Source organism: Gobio gobio (assembly GCF_949357685.1).
Source record: "Gobio gobio genome assembly, chromosome: 1".
Classification (NCBI taxonomy): domain Eukaryota; kingdom Metazoa; phylum Chordata; class Actinopteri; order Cypriniformes; family Gobionidae; genus Gobio; species Gobio gobio.
The window spans coordinates 44,281,012-44,298,568 of NC_137097.1; the positions used below are offsets into that span (position 1 = coordinate 44,281,012).

Consider the following 17,557-nt stretch of genomic DNA (forward strand, 5'->3'; position numbering starts at 1 on the left):
AATGTGGCATACATAATTCACCTTTTAGGTTAAACGTAGTTCTATACACTGTTGATTATAAATGCAGCACTTTGTTAGCGTGTTTGTTCATGACTGTTCAGGGATCGCGGTCCCTTTAAATGTGCTTAACGCGTGTCGATGTGGGACGCTTGTCAGCACCATTTTGATTCAGAGTTTTCTGCTTCATGTAATAAATGAGACACGCACTCGTGTGCTCAACGTGATAAATTGTCGTTGTTATTTACTGCAATTTCCACATATATATATATATATATATATATATATATATTTATTTAAATATATGATTTTAGAAAATTGAGATTGATATTCTTCCCTGAAGTCTTATTTACTTCCAATCACAGATGGCGTATCAATGCATCGCACCATGTTTGACAATATTGGTTAAAAAAAAAAAAGCACAGTGTTCATGCATGTGTCAAAATCCGAACCTGACGTACCAGTTTGAATATGTGAAAAGCAGAATGAAATTTGAAAAGGAAAAAATATTGTGTTGTATGTCAAAGAGCTGTGTAAAGACTCACCGTTTGTAATCCAAGGAAAACAAGAACACCACAAAGGTCTGAAACAACGTTGTGGTGAGTAAATGATGACAGAATTGTCCTTTTTATGTGAACTATTTATTACCAGACCAGCTCCCTGAAGCTCAGTGACGTTTTCTGCAAGTGACTATAACCTTCCAATGACCTTCTCCAGTAGACGTGCACAGGGATGTCCACTGTGGCTCTATTGGAGTGTGACTGACCCTGTTTCCCATCCCCCGATGCCCCAAACAAGACTCTTAAATCCCTGTGAGCCACACAGGAAAAGGCCACACACGCAATACCAATCCAGCCCATACATCTGGACATGAATCTCTATGTGATAGTGTGTTTGTGTGCAACACATTTAGTATGAGCAGCTGTGTGAAAGACCTAAATTATTCATCATTAAACATCAAGCACCGGAAAATCCATTCCTGATCTACAAGGAAAAAACAGTGTTATAATAGATAAAGGATGCAGTTCCTTCTGGATTGATGAGCAAAAACAAGAAAAGATGATGAGGTTTGGGATGTAAGATTAGGAAAAGGAAACTCAACTAATAGATGCTGGATTTTGCTCCTCATTCAGAAACAATTTCATATATGCTTAATAAATAAATAAATAAATGTCCAATTATGCTCAAGGATCATATTAAAATAATAATTTTAAAAAATCTATGTCAAGACCCCTTTCAATTTTTTTGTCAGTAGAGCTAAAATGTCAATGTTATATCAAAATTAGAAATAAAATAAAAAATAGGAATTAAAATAAATAATACAAAAGTTAAAATTGGCATATTAATTGCTGTTTTTTTTTTAAACACATGAATAGAAGTTTGGTCACCTGACTAAGTTATTCTAATGTGTCTGTGTGTGTGCATATAAGGGCTGTCAATAGATTATAGTTTTTAATGCATCGCAGGTGGTACAAGTCAGCGCTCTTTAAGTTGTTAATGGGCTTTGAGACATGAGGTAATTTAGCACAATCTCTCGTGACGCTTTGCAACCTATGCTTGTTCATGTTTTGGAGGAGGTGTGGCTTTGGAGACACTTTGAAGGGAGGGTGGGATCTTATGTTTCCAAAGCTAGCTTGCTATTGCTAGCCTCTATGAAATCGCCATAAATTTTGTTATGTGACTGGATGGTCAAGAAAAAGTATCAAGCAAAATAATTAATAAGATAATTAGGATTCAAGAGTTTTGTATTCACCACATCGCCATTCTTTGTAATTCTTAGTAAATCCACATAATTTTAAAGTGGTACTTCCTATTTCCTAAAGAAGAAAATAATGTAACACTTTTTTTTAATGTGCCCTTGTTAAACGTTACATGCATTTACTATAGTAATAACTATAAATTAGACATAATTGCATGCAAAACCAAACCCTAATTCTACCCTAACCCTATAGAAAATTTTCTTCATTAATATCACTCAGTACTTAAATGTATAATTACACAGGGAAACATTAAAATAAAGTGTAACCAAAAATATTTTTGATGATGTTCATAAATAATATGGCTTACTGGGATAGGTGTATGACTATTCTTTATATAAATAAACAGCCAGTGTTGTTAACTCCAAGGGTTCCATGTGAGGACATGCCAGGAACACAAGCCTTCTCCAATTACCACCCAAGCAGTTAATCAGAGCACTATTTTTTGCCATGACAGCTCACAGATTTCACCTTGACAAAGAGCAGACTAATTACACTTTTTTCCCCCTAGAGTGTCTTAATAACATGTGTCAAGGCCTTCTCAATGTTGGTAATATTCCTATTATTGGTTGTCAAAAGTAAAGTTTAACTGACTGAGCAAAAGTGGATGAGGAAATTGCGATTGATTCCTAAATCAGACAGGAATGTAGAATTTCTTTAAGCAGCTAATGATTAGAGTGAGTGCCTTAAAATCTCTTCTCATCATAACTGGCTGGTATTTTACTTATTAGAACAAAAATCAATTTCTTAAGCTGTCCTAAGGAACAAAATTGTGTCCTTTATAATTGCCTGCAAAACCTCAAAGCGGGAGGTCACCAAATCTCTAACTGCTCAATCCACACTCAGATCACACACAGGGCACGAGTGCTCATGTTGCCAACCATCACCATGGCAGCTGAGGGTGGGGGGCACTTGTGGTGGTGACAAGCTGGCAGTGCTGGTGACAAGTGGCCATAAGTTCTCCCCAGTGGAAACCTGGGAGTGTGCCTGCTGCAACACTCATGAAACAAAATATTACCACAGAATGAATCCTATTCATGTCACATAATGATTTAAATTGAATTTCTTCCTTGTAAATATGAGCTGCAATGTGACCTAACCTGCAGTTAAATAATGTTAAAGGCACAATATGTAATATTTTTGTATTAAAATATCAACAACAAAAAAACACTAGAACAATGTTATATATGTTGCTGTCTTGTGTACTTACATTATTCCAAATGTTTCCAACAATATTTAAATCCAGAGAAATCAGCAATTTTAACCAGTGTAACATCCTGTGTCATTGCATAGCCTGTCAATTACATCATATCCACATTACCCTCGATTTTCGGTTTTAACCCTTAAATGCATACCTCGTGTCTTTAGCAACCCGGGACGTCATTCACTAAAGTTAGACATCAATATTCTTAGTATTCCTCAATAAATTCATTATAAACAATATAACAAGAAAAAAAAAACTTTACAATTATAAAATAATGCCTGATTTTCCATTCATATAAATATTGTATAGGGTCACTAACGACCCGAGGTTATGTGATGGGAAAAGGGAGAAGAGAGAGATCAGCAAAAGGCGGATTCGAACCCGGGTCGAGGGGGAAATACATGCGTTTTTTGTTTTTTTTTCTTGTTTGACCCAACCAGGCATTTTTCAAATTGCTGGTGTAAATAGACACTCCGTTATTTATATAGCACTGCCACTTCATACAATATTCAAAGCAGTTCTTCAAAGACAATAGTATCATTATTCAGCTGAAGTTCAGTGTTTATTCATGCCTCTTACTTCTGAGTCTCTGCATGGGTCTTGCAATCTTCCGGGCGCCTGCTCACGGCTGCATGTGTTTTGGTTATTAGCATTCCCACTGCCTGCGCTAATAGGAGCGCATTATCACAGCTGTCTATTCAAGTCCTCCCCCTCATCACTCGCTTCCCATTGATCCACTGCATAAGGCCTTTTCCGGTTGAGATGTGTCCTTTCAAGAATAATCGCCCACTCAGAGCGTTTGCTATGAGTCTGGCTCCACAATCAGATCCTCTGCGGCTAAGATTGAGGGGGGTCACAGGCAAAAGCACAGAGTGATGCAATTTTAAGCCATAAACAAAAATCATAAACTTCAGGGAGCTAGAGTGTTTCAGGCCTCTCTCTGCAGGGGATCTGCATTAACAAGCCATGGCTGCTTTGCGCAGGGCCTGCGGCACTAGAGGAACGAGCCATCCTGGAGCCCAAATGGTGTGCAGATGTACTTGTAACATCCCGTGCTGGGGCCCAGTAAGAGCGACCTGTCTGTCCACTCGCACAGTATAGTGGGGGTACTGTCAAAGTGCCATCGCCTCATACAGCGGCCATGTGCTCAGAGGTCTGCTGACTCCATCACCCTGCTGACCCTCATTGCGTAAGCATGTACAGAAATAGAAGAGCAGAGGTCCTCCTCATCAGTGCTGCTTAAAGTAAGAATACGTTTTCTTCTGAATGTTTCAGGACTGACTAAGTACAGAAAAATTTAAGAGGTTAATGGGAGGTTATCACAGCGCTAAAGCACTATTCAGATGGGAGTAGAATACTGTTCAAAAGTTTGCGGTCGTAAACTGTAAAAATACAGTGAAATATTATTACAACTTAAAATAACTGTTTTCAATTTTAATATATTATAAAATGTAATTTATTCCTGTGATGTCAAAGTTGAATTTTCAACATCATTACTCCAGTCTTCAGTGTCACATGATCCTTCAGAAATAATTTTGATGTTTAAGAAACATTTCTTATTATTATTATAAATGTTGAAACTGTGATGTTTTTTTCAGGATTCTTTAATGAACAGAAAGTTTAAAAGAACAGCATTTATTTGAAATAAAAATCTTTTGTAACTTTCAAAATGTCTTTATGTCACTTTTGATCAATTTAATGCATCATCCTTGCTTACAGACATATGTGTGTGTGTATGTACATGTATGTAAAGTTCAGATGGGTAGCCAACAGTACTACCAACTATTATTTATCCAATAAATTTGGCAAAAAGGTCCGTATTTAAAGACCATCAGGCAGTAAAACAACAAATTTAGCTCACAGTATTTGACAAAGGTCAAAACAAATGAGGAAATGCTTTGTGAAAGAATAATATACCACATTCACAGACATTCAGACTTGATTACAGTTCTCAAAAGACCATAATTATTCCATGATTTTAGCCAAGGATGTTTGACGGAAAACACAATCACGTTTGATAATGACAGGATTAAAACACAAAATGCCTCTATGAAACACAAATTTACATGACCTCCTTAGGGAAAACTAGACCTGTCCAAATAGGCTTCATCTACATGAACATGTACACCGGAAAACTGTTAAAATGCTTATACCACAAGTGTTTTTTCTAACTGTGCGCTTTCCCACACTTGAAGAAGATAGGTCTCACTATTTGAAGATTTGAACTGGATTCCACTCAATGATTAGGCCTTGTAAATTATTTCCACCCATTTTTTTTGTTATAGCATTAAGCTATGTAGGTGAAAAACATTTAAATAAATAAATATACAGACCATTTTAACCATAGTTATCAATGAATTGCTATTTTAAATTAATCAATCTACATTTAATTTTATAGTCAAATCACTTAAGTTATTATTTATATTTATATCAAATGGATTTTAAGCAATATTTTAGTATTTAAAGTATTTAAACAACTATCCAAATCATGAATTACCAAATTAAACCAGGCAAATTAGGCAACCTTAAGTAAATCAAATTCAAGTAAATATGAACAAACCCTAATCATTAAACAAAGTATAAACATATACAAATAGACATTTTAACACACTACACAAATAAAAACCTGGTGAATTGAAGATCCGCTACTCACACCAATGGCACGATTTACAGAGCGTCATTGAATGCTACATTCATTCACTCTGATAGCAGTAACTACTGTAGCAAGCATGATGAAGTGCAGCATTTCTTAACCAGCAGAGCTTCAGAGCTTACCAGCTGTTACTTCAGAGTGAGTACCTGCTCCCGCATAGTGTTTGAAACAGACATCAAGCTCTAATACTCATAATATTTCTTTGAGCCATTGCTGCTGTCTGCCGTAGCATCAGCTCCCGGTGCACACCAACAATAGCAAAGTGCATTGCCTTATCCGGCCCAGGCACGCACAACAGATTGCGGATTAGTTTTACCTGGTACTAATGAGGGAAGGAGGGGTGACGGGCGGTTTGCCGCAACAACCACTAATGGGGCAGTTTTAACAAAGTACTTTGTTGTCATTTTTATTAATACATTTTTTTTTGCCAGAGGACATCTAAAGGACAGTCCTTTATCAGATTTTAACAGGACACATGCTATTATAGTTAGAGTCATGCAAAAATCACAATGACTCTTTTCATGGATTTGTTTTGTTTTTGTTTTAAATGAAAGCTTTGATTGTTTGAAATAATGAAGCACTATTAAATATAGTTAGACACACATAATCAAAGCCACTATGGAGCTTTCATAGAAGAATACAAAAATGCACTACTTTCCCAAGAAAAGTACTTTTTATATTTAAACACTTTCCCTGTGGGGTAAAGATTATGAGAGCAACCTTGATTTTCTACTTGGTTTATTTTGAGGCATTATATGCAGAGAAATGCTATGGTGTGTTTACTGTCAAACTGCTTCTCTGAATTCCCTCCTGTATCTGCCCTCAGGGCACATGTAAGAAGGTTTTTGAGTCACACAGGACAGGAAGGTACTCCCAGTCTAGCCTTTTGTCAAGAAACAGGATGAAAACAGCTAGCTGCCAACAGCAGCTTGTCACTGTGCCACAGAAGCTTTGCTCTCCTTTCATACATTGATGCCCCCTGTTTTTTACCTAGCACCACTCATTCTGTGAATGATGGAGGAGCTGGGTTAAACCCCACTGTCAAGTGAGCACTGGTGTGGAATACACAGGCCATTCCTGATATTACATTGACCGTTACTTGACAGTGTAGTCTACTCCCTTCTCAAACATTACAATTGTAATACGTCCTTAATATATTGTTTGTGTGTGTGTGTGTGTGTGTGTGTGTGTGTGTGTGTGTGTGTGTGTGTGTGTGTGTGTGTGTGTGTGAAAACATCTTATAAATCAGACTAATTGATGTTTTTTGAAAATGTAAAAATGCAGAATGTCTCATGTGATGGGTAGGTTTAGGGACAGGGGCAGTGTAGGGGGATAGAATATACAGTATAAAAACCATTGCGCCTATGGAAAGTCCCCATAAAACATGAAAAACCAACGTGTGTGTGTGTGTGTGTGTGTTCTTGCCATTAAACTTGAACTTGAAAAGTGAAATAATATTCGTTTACAAAAGAGTTATAATTTCAGTTTAATTCAACCAATTTGAAGTACAGGTACAATGTCAATGAAAAGAGATCTGGGTTAGCAGCAATATGATATATTAAATGTACTTTACTATATTGTATTGTGATTGGAATATTTGTCAAATAATCAACATAATCAATAAATAAATGACAGTTACATATGTATTTACCAAAATGTTATCATGTAAGCTTTATAGTACACCTCAAACAAGGGAATTTGTTGTAATTTATAGTGTTAATACTAATCACAGAGTCCCTGAATAGCTTGGGTATGTAGAGCATTCGCAGCTTATATGGACCACACGCCCCTGATATATATATAGATATATTAGGCAGCAAGTGAACATTTTGTCCTCAAAGCAAGCATAAGGATTTGTGTGAGTTTGACAAGGGCCAAATTGTGATGGATAGACGACTGGGTCAGAGCATCTCCAAAATTGCAGCTCTTGTGGGTGTTCCCGGTCTGCAGTGGTCAGTATCTATCAAAAGTGGTCCAAGGAAGGAACAGTGGTGAACCGGCGACAGGGTCATGGGCGGCCAAGGCTCATTGATGCACGTGGGTAGCAAAGGCTGGCCAGTGTGGTACGATCAAACAGAAAAGCTATGTAGCTCAAATTGCTGAATAAGTTAATGCTGATTCTGACTGAAAGTGTCAGAATACAGTGCATCGCAGTTTGGTGCATATAGGGCTGCATAGCCGCAGATCATTCAGGTTGCCCATGCTGACCCCTGTCCATCGCAGAAAGCACCAACAGTGGGCATGTGAGCATCAGAACTAGACCAGGGAGCAATGAAAGAAGGTGGCCTGGTCTGATGAATCACGTTTTCTTTTGCATCACATGGATGGCTGGGTGCATGTGCATCGCATACCTGGGGAACAAATGGCACCAGGATGCACTATGGGAAGAAGGCAAGCCAGCGGAGGCAGTGTGATGCTTTGGGCAATGTTCTGCTGTGAAACCTTGGGTTCTTCCATCCATCTGGATGTTACTTTGACACGTACCACCTACCTAAGCTTTGTTGCAGACCATGCACCCTTTCATGAAAACGGTATTCCCTGGTGGCTGTGGCCTCTTTCAACAGGAAAATGTGCCCTGCCATAAAGCAAAAATGGTTTAGGAATGGTTTGAGGAGCACAACAATGAGTTTGAGGTGTTGACTTGGCCTCAAAATTTCCCAGATCTCAATCCAATCGAGCATCTGTGGGATGTGCTGAACAAACAAGCCCGATCCATAGAGGCCCCACCTCAAAACTTACAGGACTTAAAGGATCTGCTGCTAACATCTTGTTGCCAGATACCACAGCACATCTTCAGGGGTCTAGTGGAGTCCATGCCTTGACGGATCAGGGCTGTTTTGGCAGCAAAAGGGGGACCAATACAATATTAGGTCATAATGTAATGGCTGATACGGCTGATTTTTTATTGAACTTCACTTAGCGAAAAATGGATGCGACTTTAATGTTATATCATAAAGATAAAACTGAATGTCTGACCATGTTTTGATTCAAATTTGAGGATGGTACTCTGAAAAATGTAGCTTCTGCTTCTATGTCAAGAAAAGTATAGGCGTCCTTTCAAAAAGGCCATTTATTTTAGAACATTTGCAATTGTAAGAGTAGTTTTTAATTCAAACAAATGTGCAATAAACTGTTCATTATAATAAATATACAGTTACTGAAAAACTAAACCAACTATTTACAGAATTTACAAAGTATGAAAAAATCATTTAGTTGATAAGCAGATGCCATACAGTCTGTGCACTGCGCTGCGGTGTGTCCTTAGAATGGCAAAACCGCACAAGTGAATGACAAACTTGCACACATGCAATAGTGACTTTTTCCAAAGCAGTTTACATAAACTGCGCAAGATCTGTGTATATGCATGTATAATTAATTTTATAAAAATAAATTTTATTAAATAAAAAATGTAATAATATTTATTTTTCATAGAGGGTGTCTTAGAAACACTTCCAAATCATGAAACCCTTACTGTGCAAATGCTGTCAGCTAAAACATTATAAACCAATTTAATACTCCCGTCCTTCTGTCCTTGTGGGCAGAAACAAAATGGCTGGAGGGTCTGAGCACAAGAACACTTGGTGTTTACCCTGAACATCTGTTCACCGTGTATTTCATTACACAGTTTCCCCTGCTAGAGGACCCAATTCAGCCTAACTGCAACTTCACAACCTCTGTATACTCACACACAGCCTCAATCCTCCATGACACACTGACTTTGGAACATTAGCAAGACAGACAGAGGGTCATCAGTAGGGCACATTATTGTGAAAAGCAGCATCCAGTAAAACGACGTAAGCTGACTTCTAGTGTGATTTTGATTAGAAATCCAGGGAAAGATGCCATAATATCTTCCCTGAATTAATCAAGGCAGATTAAGTCTGAGATAATCTAGTCTAAATAATCCTAAACAGCGCGGATATTTAATCTGCCCACTCGACCCAATCTATGGCATTAGCACCAAAGAGTGTGTGGGAATGCTAAAATATGTGACAACCTTACTCCTCACATCCAGTTTGCCACATCGATCCAGGCTAATTAAGCCTTGGATATGATCCCAAAGAAAACAAGTCTCTCAATTTGATTGAGCATAATATAATGAGAGTCAGCTCAATGAAGACCTTCAGTTATCGTCCCTAAACCATGATACTTCCAGGTTGGAATAACCAAAGATGAAGAGGAGTGTACGTGCCCTTGATGTGCCAGTATGGTGTCTTCATTTCGACACCATCAGTCTAAAATCTCATTGCCAGGGAGCACTTCACTGACCCATGGCATATTGATTTCACAGGTGCCTTGACAAGTGAGAGATAACCTATACAGGTTGTCCTTGGACCTCAGAAACCTGAGCCCAAGAAGGGCTTGTCGCCTGATCTCACCAAGCATATTTAATTCTCTGTTCCCTGCCATTCAGTTGGCCACCTGATGTATAGTTTCTGTCAGCAGCTGGAAAATCAATTGATGCACTGATGAGATGTGACAAGAAGACAGCCCATATTTGTGTCTGGGGCTGGGGCCATGTCCCTCTCAGTTAAACTGATTTAAAGTTGATCCAAGCAAAGGACACTGGACACGTTAGTAGAGCTGTCCAGAAAAGGGATCATTCATGGGGATATTGGTACATTTGGGATTTTTTTTTGCACAGGCAAAAGCGATCTTCAGAATCTAAGATTTAAATTTGAAGCTGGCATTGTAGGAGAACGCTGTGATTTATATATGATTATCAAACCAATAGCACCAATGGGGAAGCCTATTTGAAACAGTCATTATTTCTTCAATTTCATTAGTTAGTGGCACAGAAATGACACAGTTCGCCTTTAAATAAGACATAACCAAGGACTCCATTAAGAGTCCTGAGTAATGAAGAATCCACCTCTGTGCAACAAAATTCCCCCCTGAGGTAAGAAACTAAATCCTTTACTGTCCTGAGATTCCTTTGTCCACTCACTTACAACAGCAGCAGCAGCTCATACATGATTCTCTGTAATGCAGAAGTTAATTTCCACTCACTCGGCTTTTGAAAACCCCTCACAGAAGAGGCACTCACCCACCTGAGTCTCATAAAGAGGATGAAGGCGACCAGCAGGGCTCCCAGAGAGATACAGTGTCCTAGGTAGTTTATGATGACTGCAATGTGGTAATGCAGCTTGCTCTTCTTCTGAAAGGGACAGAAACACACAGAAACACATTAAGAAGATGAGAGACTGATGTCCTGCAGATATCTGACATCTAAATCCCAACATGGAATAACTCCTAAAAGCTTTTTGGGGCATTACAAAAAAAAAAAAAAACACACACATGAGGACTCTTAGGAACTATGACAATGTCAAGACCACTGAAAAATAATATTTTATAATTCAATTGGACGTTATTAAAAAAAGATCCTTAATCAATAATAAAAGCAGCATCAATTATCTTATTTAAACTATTCACATAAAACAGCCTTAAAGGGTTAGTTCACCCAAAAAGGAAAATTCTGTCATTAATTCCTCTCCCTCATGTCGTTCCAATTCTTTGGAACACAAATCAAGATATTTTTGATGAAATCGTAGAGTTCTCTGACCCCTTCATAGACAACAGTTTTAAGGCCCAAAAAGGTTGTAAAGACATTGTTCAAATAGTCCATGTGACTACAGCGGCTCACCCTTGATTTTATGAAGTGATGAGAATAATTTTTGAGTGCACAATACAAACAAAAATAACTACTTTATTCAACAATCTCTTCTCGTCTGTGTCAGTCTCCAGATTAGCCACGTTTACATGCACACTTTTTTGTCATTCCGATTAAAATCATTCCGATTGAAAGATTCAGTGGACTGTTTAAATGAGAGGTTATCTAAACCGATCGGATGTTTACAAGTGCTGACTTTCAGTCGGAATCATTTTGTGACATGCACACACAGTTTGTCTGCCGCATCAGATTCGTAACGTTAGTATCGTGGATCAATAGTTCTGTGTTGGTAATTTTTATATTTATTTATTTTTCTGTGGGCGGACATGCAGTAGTTTAAACTAATTATGTCCTATACAATGGCTATTTCAACAGCTGTGAATGATGAATGCGGAATCAAAACGAATTCAATTCATTTATTTGAAAAACACAAAATTAACTATAAAATGCACCCAAATTATTAATAAAAACACAGTATGTAGGGTGAAACAAGAATGAAAGCATTCAAGACGTGCTCCGCATATTACTAAACGCATAGATGTTTCAGATGATTAAGGAAAGATACCATAATCACAAAGGTATAAATATTAACAAAACTTAATTAAAGTATACTGTGTGTAATGTTACTTAACCCATTTGAAGCAGTTGTTTAACTTTTTTTTTTATATATAACTTAAGGAGAAACAAAATGTCGACACGTCCTCTCCTGCAGCTTGAATGTTCCCCGTTGCAATGGCAACTCTCAACGGCCACCAGGACTTATACAGTTTTGTAAAAGCTATTCATTATCTGTTGTAAAGTGTAAGAATCACCTCAGAAAAATTAATTCTTCTGTCAGGCGCAGCTGTCGAAGCCTAGGACAAACGCTGTCAAGATGAGATCGTGTAGCTAGGCTATGTCTGTATCATTATTCCAACATCATGTTCATAACATGTTACGAAATAAAAAGTTTAATACCTCAGAAAAATTTACTTTCCTCTCTTGTCAACATTAGCCTGGTGTGAGCGCGACGCGCGCTCTTCAGTTGTGGAGGCGCGAGCGCTATATATCACGTCACAGAAAGACGTGCACTCAAAGTAATCAGATCAGATCGTTTACATGGTGGAATTTTTCGTTTGATCGGTTCATGAAAAGGTTTATCCCACCCCTCTCAAACCGATTACAATTTCATTCGGTTTGGCCATTTTTATTCCGATTGAGGTTTTTATATGGATCATTTTCTTTCGGATTGGAGTTTTAAACCGATTACAGTGCTCCATGTAAACGCACCTACTGTTGGCGTAGTGTAAACAGTGCAATGCTTCTGAGTTTTATGTTAGAACGCCGGCTTACCATTGGCTGACCTTGTTCACGTGAGCATAATGACATACAGTGAGGAAAATAAGTCTTTGAACACCCTGCTATATTGCAAGTTCTCACACTTAGAAATCATGGAGGGGTCTGAAATTGTCATCGTAGGTGCTGGTCCACTGTGAGAGACATAATCAAAAAAAAAAATCCAGAAATCACAATGTATGATTTTTTAACTATTTATTTGTATGATACAGCTGCAAATAAGTATTTGAACACCTGTCTATCAGCTAGAATTCTGGCCCTCAAAGACCAGTTAGTCTGCCTTTAAAATGTCCACCTCCTCTCCATTTATTATCCTAAATTAGATGCACCTGCTTGAGGTTGTTAGCTGCATAAAGACAACTGTCCACCCCATACAATCAGTAATAATCCAACTACTAACATGGCCAAGACCAAAGAGCTGTCCAAAGACACTAGAGACAAAATTGTACACCTCCACAAGGCTGGAAAGGGCTACGGGGAAATTGCCAAGCAGTTTGGTGAAAAAAGGTCCACTGTTGGAGCAATCATTAGAAAATGGAAGAAGCTAAACATGACTGTCAATCTCCCTCGGACTGGGGCTCCATGCAAGATCTCACCTCGTGGGGTCTCAATGATCCTAAGAAAGGTGATAAATCTGCCCAGAACTACACGGGAGGAGCTGGTCAATGACCTGAAAAGAGCTGGGACCACCTTTTCCAAGGTTACTGTTGGTAATACACTAAGACGTCATGGTTTGAAATCATGCATGGCACTAAAGGTTCCCCTGCTTAAACCAGCACTTGTCCAGGCCCGTCTTAAGTTTGCCAATGACCATTTGGATGATCCAGAGGAGTCATGGAAGAAAGTCATGTGGTCAGATGAGACCAAAATATAACTTTTTGGTCATAATTCCACTAAACGTGTTTGGAGGAAGAAGAATGATGAGTCCCATCCCAAGAACACCATCCCTACTGTGAAGCATGAGGGTGGTAGCATCATGCTTTGGGGGTGTTTTTCTGCACATGGGACAGGTCGACTGCACCGTATTAAGGAGGGCCATGTATTGCGAGATTTTGGGGAACAAACCTCCTTCCCTCAGTTAGAGCATTGAAAATGGGTCAAGGCTGGGTCTTCCAACATGACAATGACCCGAAGCACACAGCCAGGGTAACCATGGAGTGGCTCTGTAAGAAGCATCTCAAGGTTCTGGCGTGGCCTAGCCAGTCTCCAGACCTAAACCCAATAGAGAATCTTTGGAGGGAGCTCAAACTTCGTGTTTCTCAGCGACAGGCCAGAAACCTGACTGATCTAGAGAAGATCTGTGTGGAGGAGTGGGCCAAAATCCCTCCTGCAGTGTGTGCAAACCTGGTGAAAAACTACAGGAAACGTTTGACCTCTGTAATTGCAAACAAAGGCTACTGTACCAAATATTAACCTTGATTTTCTCAGGTGTTCAAATACTTATTTGCAGCTGTATCATACAAATAAATAGTTTAAAAAATCATACATTGTGATTTCTGGATTTTTTTTTTTTTTAGATTATGTCTCACATAGTGGACATGCACCTACGATGACAATTTCAGACCCCTCCATGATTTCTAAGTGGGAGAACTTGCAAAATAGCAGGGTGTTCAAATACTTATTTTCCTCACTGTATGTGTGTGATGCTGATGCAGGAGCTAGCCAATGGTGAAATGCCGTTCTGACGTAGAACTCAGAAGTGTTGCACTGTGTCTAATCTTTCAATTCTCTGGATTATTATGCCTATCTGGTGCTGCCACATAAGATTTGTGTCCCTCAGTGGCGTTAGTGATCAAATATACATTAAAATAACTTAACATCACACAGACTGGCCCTTAACCTAATAACATACTAAAAACAAAAATTATCATCAGTAATAATTAGCCTTGCACATGGGGATCACATTACACTGCATTGCCTAACACTAATGCTAACAGCATCCAGCCAGCAACTGTTTCCAGCTCTTCTGAATATTTTGCTCAGTGATGAGTGAGGCAGATAGTGGTTTCCACTATCATGATGATTGCCAACCTGACATAATTCCTTTAATTAAGCGATTAGCTTTGGCTCAGTCAAATGGATTGCTTGCTTATAGCACAACAACTCACATGAAACTGAAGTTTATGTCTACGCATAGGCCTATGTTTCACCTAACATGTTTTTTGGAAAAAATTGATATTAATAGCCTGGCCAAATGATTCCAGGAAGCATATGTTGACCATGTATTAGTGTCTGTGAGCATATAGACATCATGCGCTTTTCCATCATGGACCCAGCACCTTTCCTTTCTCTTGCCCCTGACTGCGTCCTCCTGGTGCAAAAATCTGTTGCTAAATTCCTGTGGTCGTCACAGGACAGGCCTGTGATGCAAACCCCCACTGGTCACTGCAAACCAGACGGACCACTGAGACCAGAGGACCAGACTGTCCAAGCAGGGGGAGGAAAGGCAATTCAGGAATTCAGTGCATATGAAATCTATAAGGCTAGCCAGCTAGCATAGTTTAACCCAGAAGAAATTGCTCAGATGGCAAATCAATCAGAAACAGAAAGGCCGGATGTGCTTATTGCTTTGGGGATGAGGCAATCCTTTAGGAGAGAATTTGGAGAACAATGAGTACATTTTTTGCTCAACATAACACAGGGGCGCCGCTAAAGGGGGGAAAGTTAGGACGATTCTAAGGGCCCACGCACTTTTGGGGCCCCCAGAGATTGGTTTTATTAGTAGTAACAGTACTAGTAGTAATGTAATAGAACTTATAAATGTATAATCTACCAAAGAATTACAACTATAACAAAATTATGGCTTATTTCTGCATTTCCGGCAAAATACAGCAAAACACTCCACTCGCGAACAACTCACGCTCACGGGTAAAACAGCATTTGCTCAAATCCCACTCCGACATGAAATCTCTCTGTATTGTAGGTTACTATACTTGTTGTAGCCATTAAGAAAAAGTATTTAGTTTTATATTCATGTTTAAATATTATAATGTTATTGTTTTATGTCTATGTTGTCAATCTAGTCAATCTATGTTGATTATGAAAAGTGAACAGCATGAGTGAGAAAGGACACATCATAAGATGCGCAATGCCAGGAGACATGAAGTGGTTCAGACATGATTGTGAACACTTCATTAAGTTTTGTTTTGTAGAAAGCCTTTCTTTAAAGTAAATTTCGTTTTGTATAAATTGTATCTTAATTTGAATCAATGTTTCATTAGCCAATTGGGGCATTCCGGGTTGAGTGAGCAGAGCTTAATTGGTCAGTATTATTAAATTCCAGACAAAGATTTTGGATAGCTAGGTTGGTGCAGTAGGGGGCCCAACATCATATTCTTTCATAGGGCCCAAAATTGCTAGCGGCACCCCTGACATAACATAACAGTCCCCCATAGAGTTATTATAAAAAGAGGCTGACTTTTAAAAAACGATCTCTGCTTTTCATGCATAAATACATACCCAAGATGTCCGCCAAAGCGTGCATCATCTGAGAAGTGCTATGATCAATTTTAAATGGCTTGTGTGTGTAAAAAAACATCTGATAACAACTTAAAGGGATAGTTTGCACAAAAAATTAAATTCATTCTCATTCTCAATTTACTTATCCTCATATTCCAACACCAACACAAACAAAGGTATTAATTAGGGATGCACCGATATGTTTTTTTTTGGGCCGATACCAATAATTTGTCACTTGCCCTCTTATTTGAAATGCTGTCATTAAAATAATTAAAATAAAATTATTGTTGAATGAACTGGTAAAACGCTCATGAAGTGACTGGATGTGAGGTTCATGCATTCATGTTCACATATATTGAGGCGGCAGAGGCTGAAAAACACTGCAAGTTTCAGTGTGTGTGAGGTAAATGAAACCATACGTCTGTGTCATTTATTCACACAGAGACACACAGAAACAGGCAGGATTCATATTTTTTTTGTGGCTTAATATTCACAGACACTAGTATATATTGTGATTTGATTTAAGTGTACTGACCTACGTTTTATTTGTTCATCAAAACTTTGACAAATTCCGTGACATTCCGCGTTATGCAGTAAATTCCGTATTTATGACTGGATTCTGTCTGCGTTTTGCGCATAGCGTAAATGAATCCGAAAGAAAGTTATTTTGTCAAGAGTAGTGAGTGATTTTTTGATCTTTTGTTGTTTGATTAACATTAAAACAAAGACAGCAGCGCAGCAGGAATATTACACTATAATCTTGAATTATACAACAGACATTATACAGCTCAGTGCCTTCACGCAGTTAATTAATAAACCATTGGTTTGTTATTTACGCCTTTTTCATGCTGATGCCGATGGTTGTAAATTGATCAAAAATTGGCCGATAAATATCGGCGGCCGATAGATCGGTGCATCTCTAGTATTAATAAATAAATAAATATCAATGAAATTGTATTCTTTTCTTTTCAAAAAAAGAAGACAGGTTTGGAATGTCATAAGGTTGAGTAAATGATGACAACAATTTCTTTTTGGGGCAGACTAACCATTTAAAAAGAACAGATTCACATTTCTACCAATACCATTCAAAAGTTTGGGGTTGGTACAATTTTTTTTTTTTGTTAAATATTTCTGCTATATTTTCAACAATTTTAAGCATCCATGCTGAATAAAATTATTTTGTATTTCCCCAAAAAATATTCAGAATGATCCCAAACTGAACATTAGTGTACATTCTAAATTTCAAATGTCACAAATATGTCTACTAGCAAAATAAATAAATACATAAATAAAATCCAAATGAAAATAACATATCAAAGATGTCAAAAGTCCAGGAAACAGGTCCAGGACCCTGCATTGGTTGGGCCAATGGCCCAATGGGGCTGTTCAAACGAAACCATTACAATTCTGTTCAGTACTGTTCTGAAATTACACACTAAACTTTCCCTTTCAACTGCTAGACTAAAGGACTTTAAGAACCC

The 17,557-nt window shown here is 38.2% G+C and overlaps 1 protein-coding gene across 3 annotated transcripts in view; it reads right to left on the minus strand.

The window, feature by feature from the left end:
- crhr1 (corticotropin releasing hormone receptor 1) overlaps positions 1-17,557 on the minus strand; it is a 234,492-nt gene that overhangs the window by 62,883 nt on the left and 154,052 nt on the right. For 2 of the 3 annotated variants that reach the window (XM_079827237.1, XM_079827238.1), the window contains one exon: positions 10,663-10,769. In XM_079827237.1, the coding sequence (XP_079683363.1) occupies positions 10,663-10,769 (107 nt within the window). Of the gene's footprint in view, positions 1-3,537; positions 3,617-10,662; positions 10,770-17,557 lie in introns of those variants that run through there. The other variant, XM_079827239.1, reaches the window with a different exon arrangement.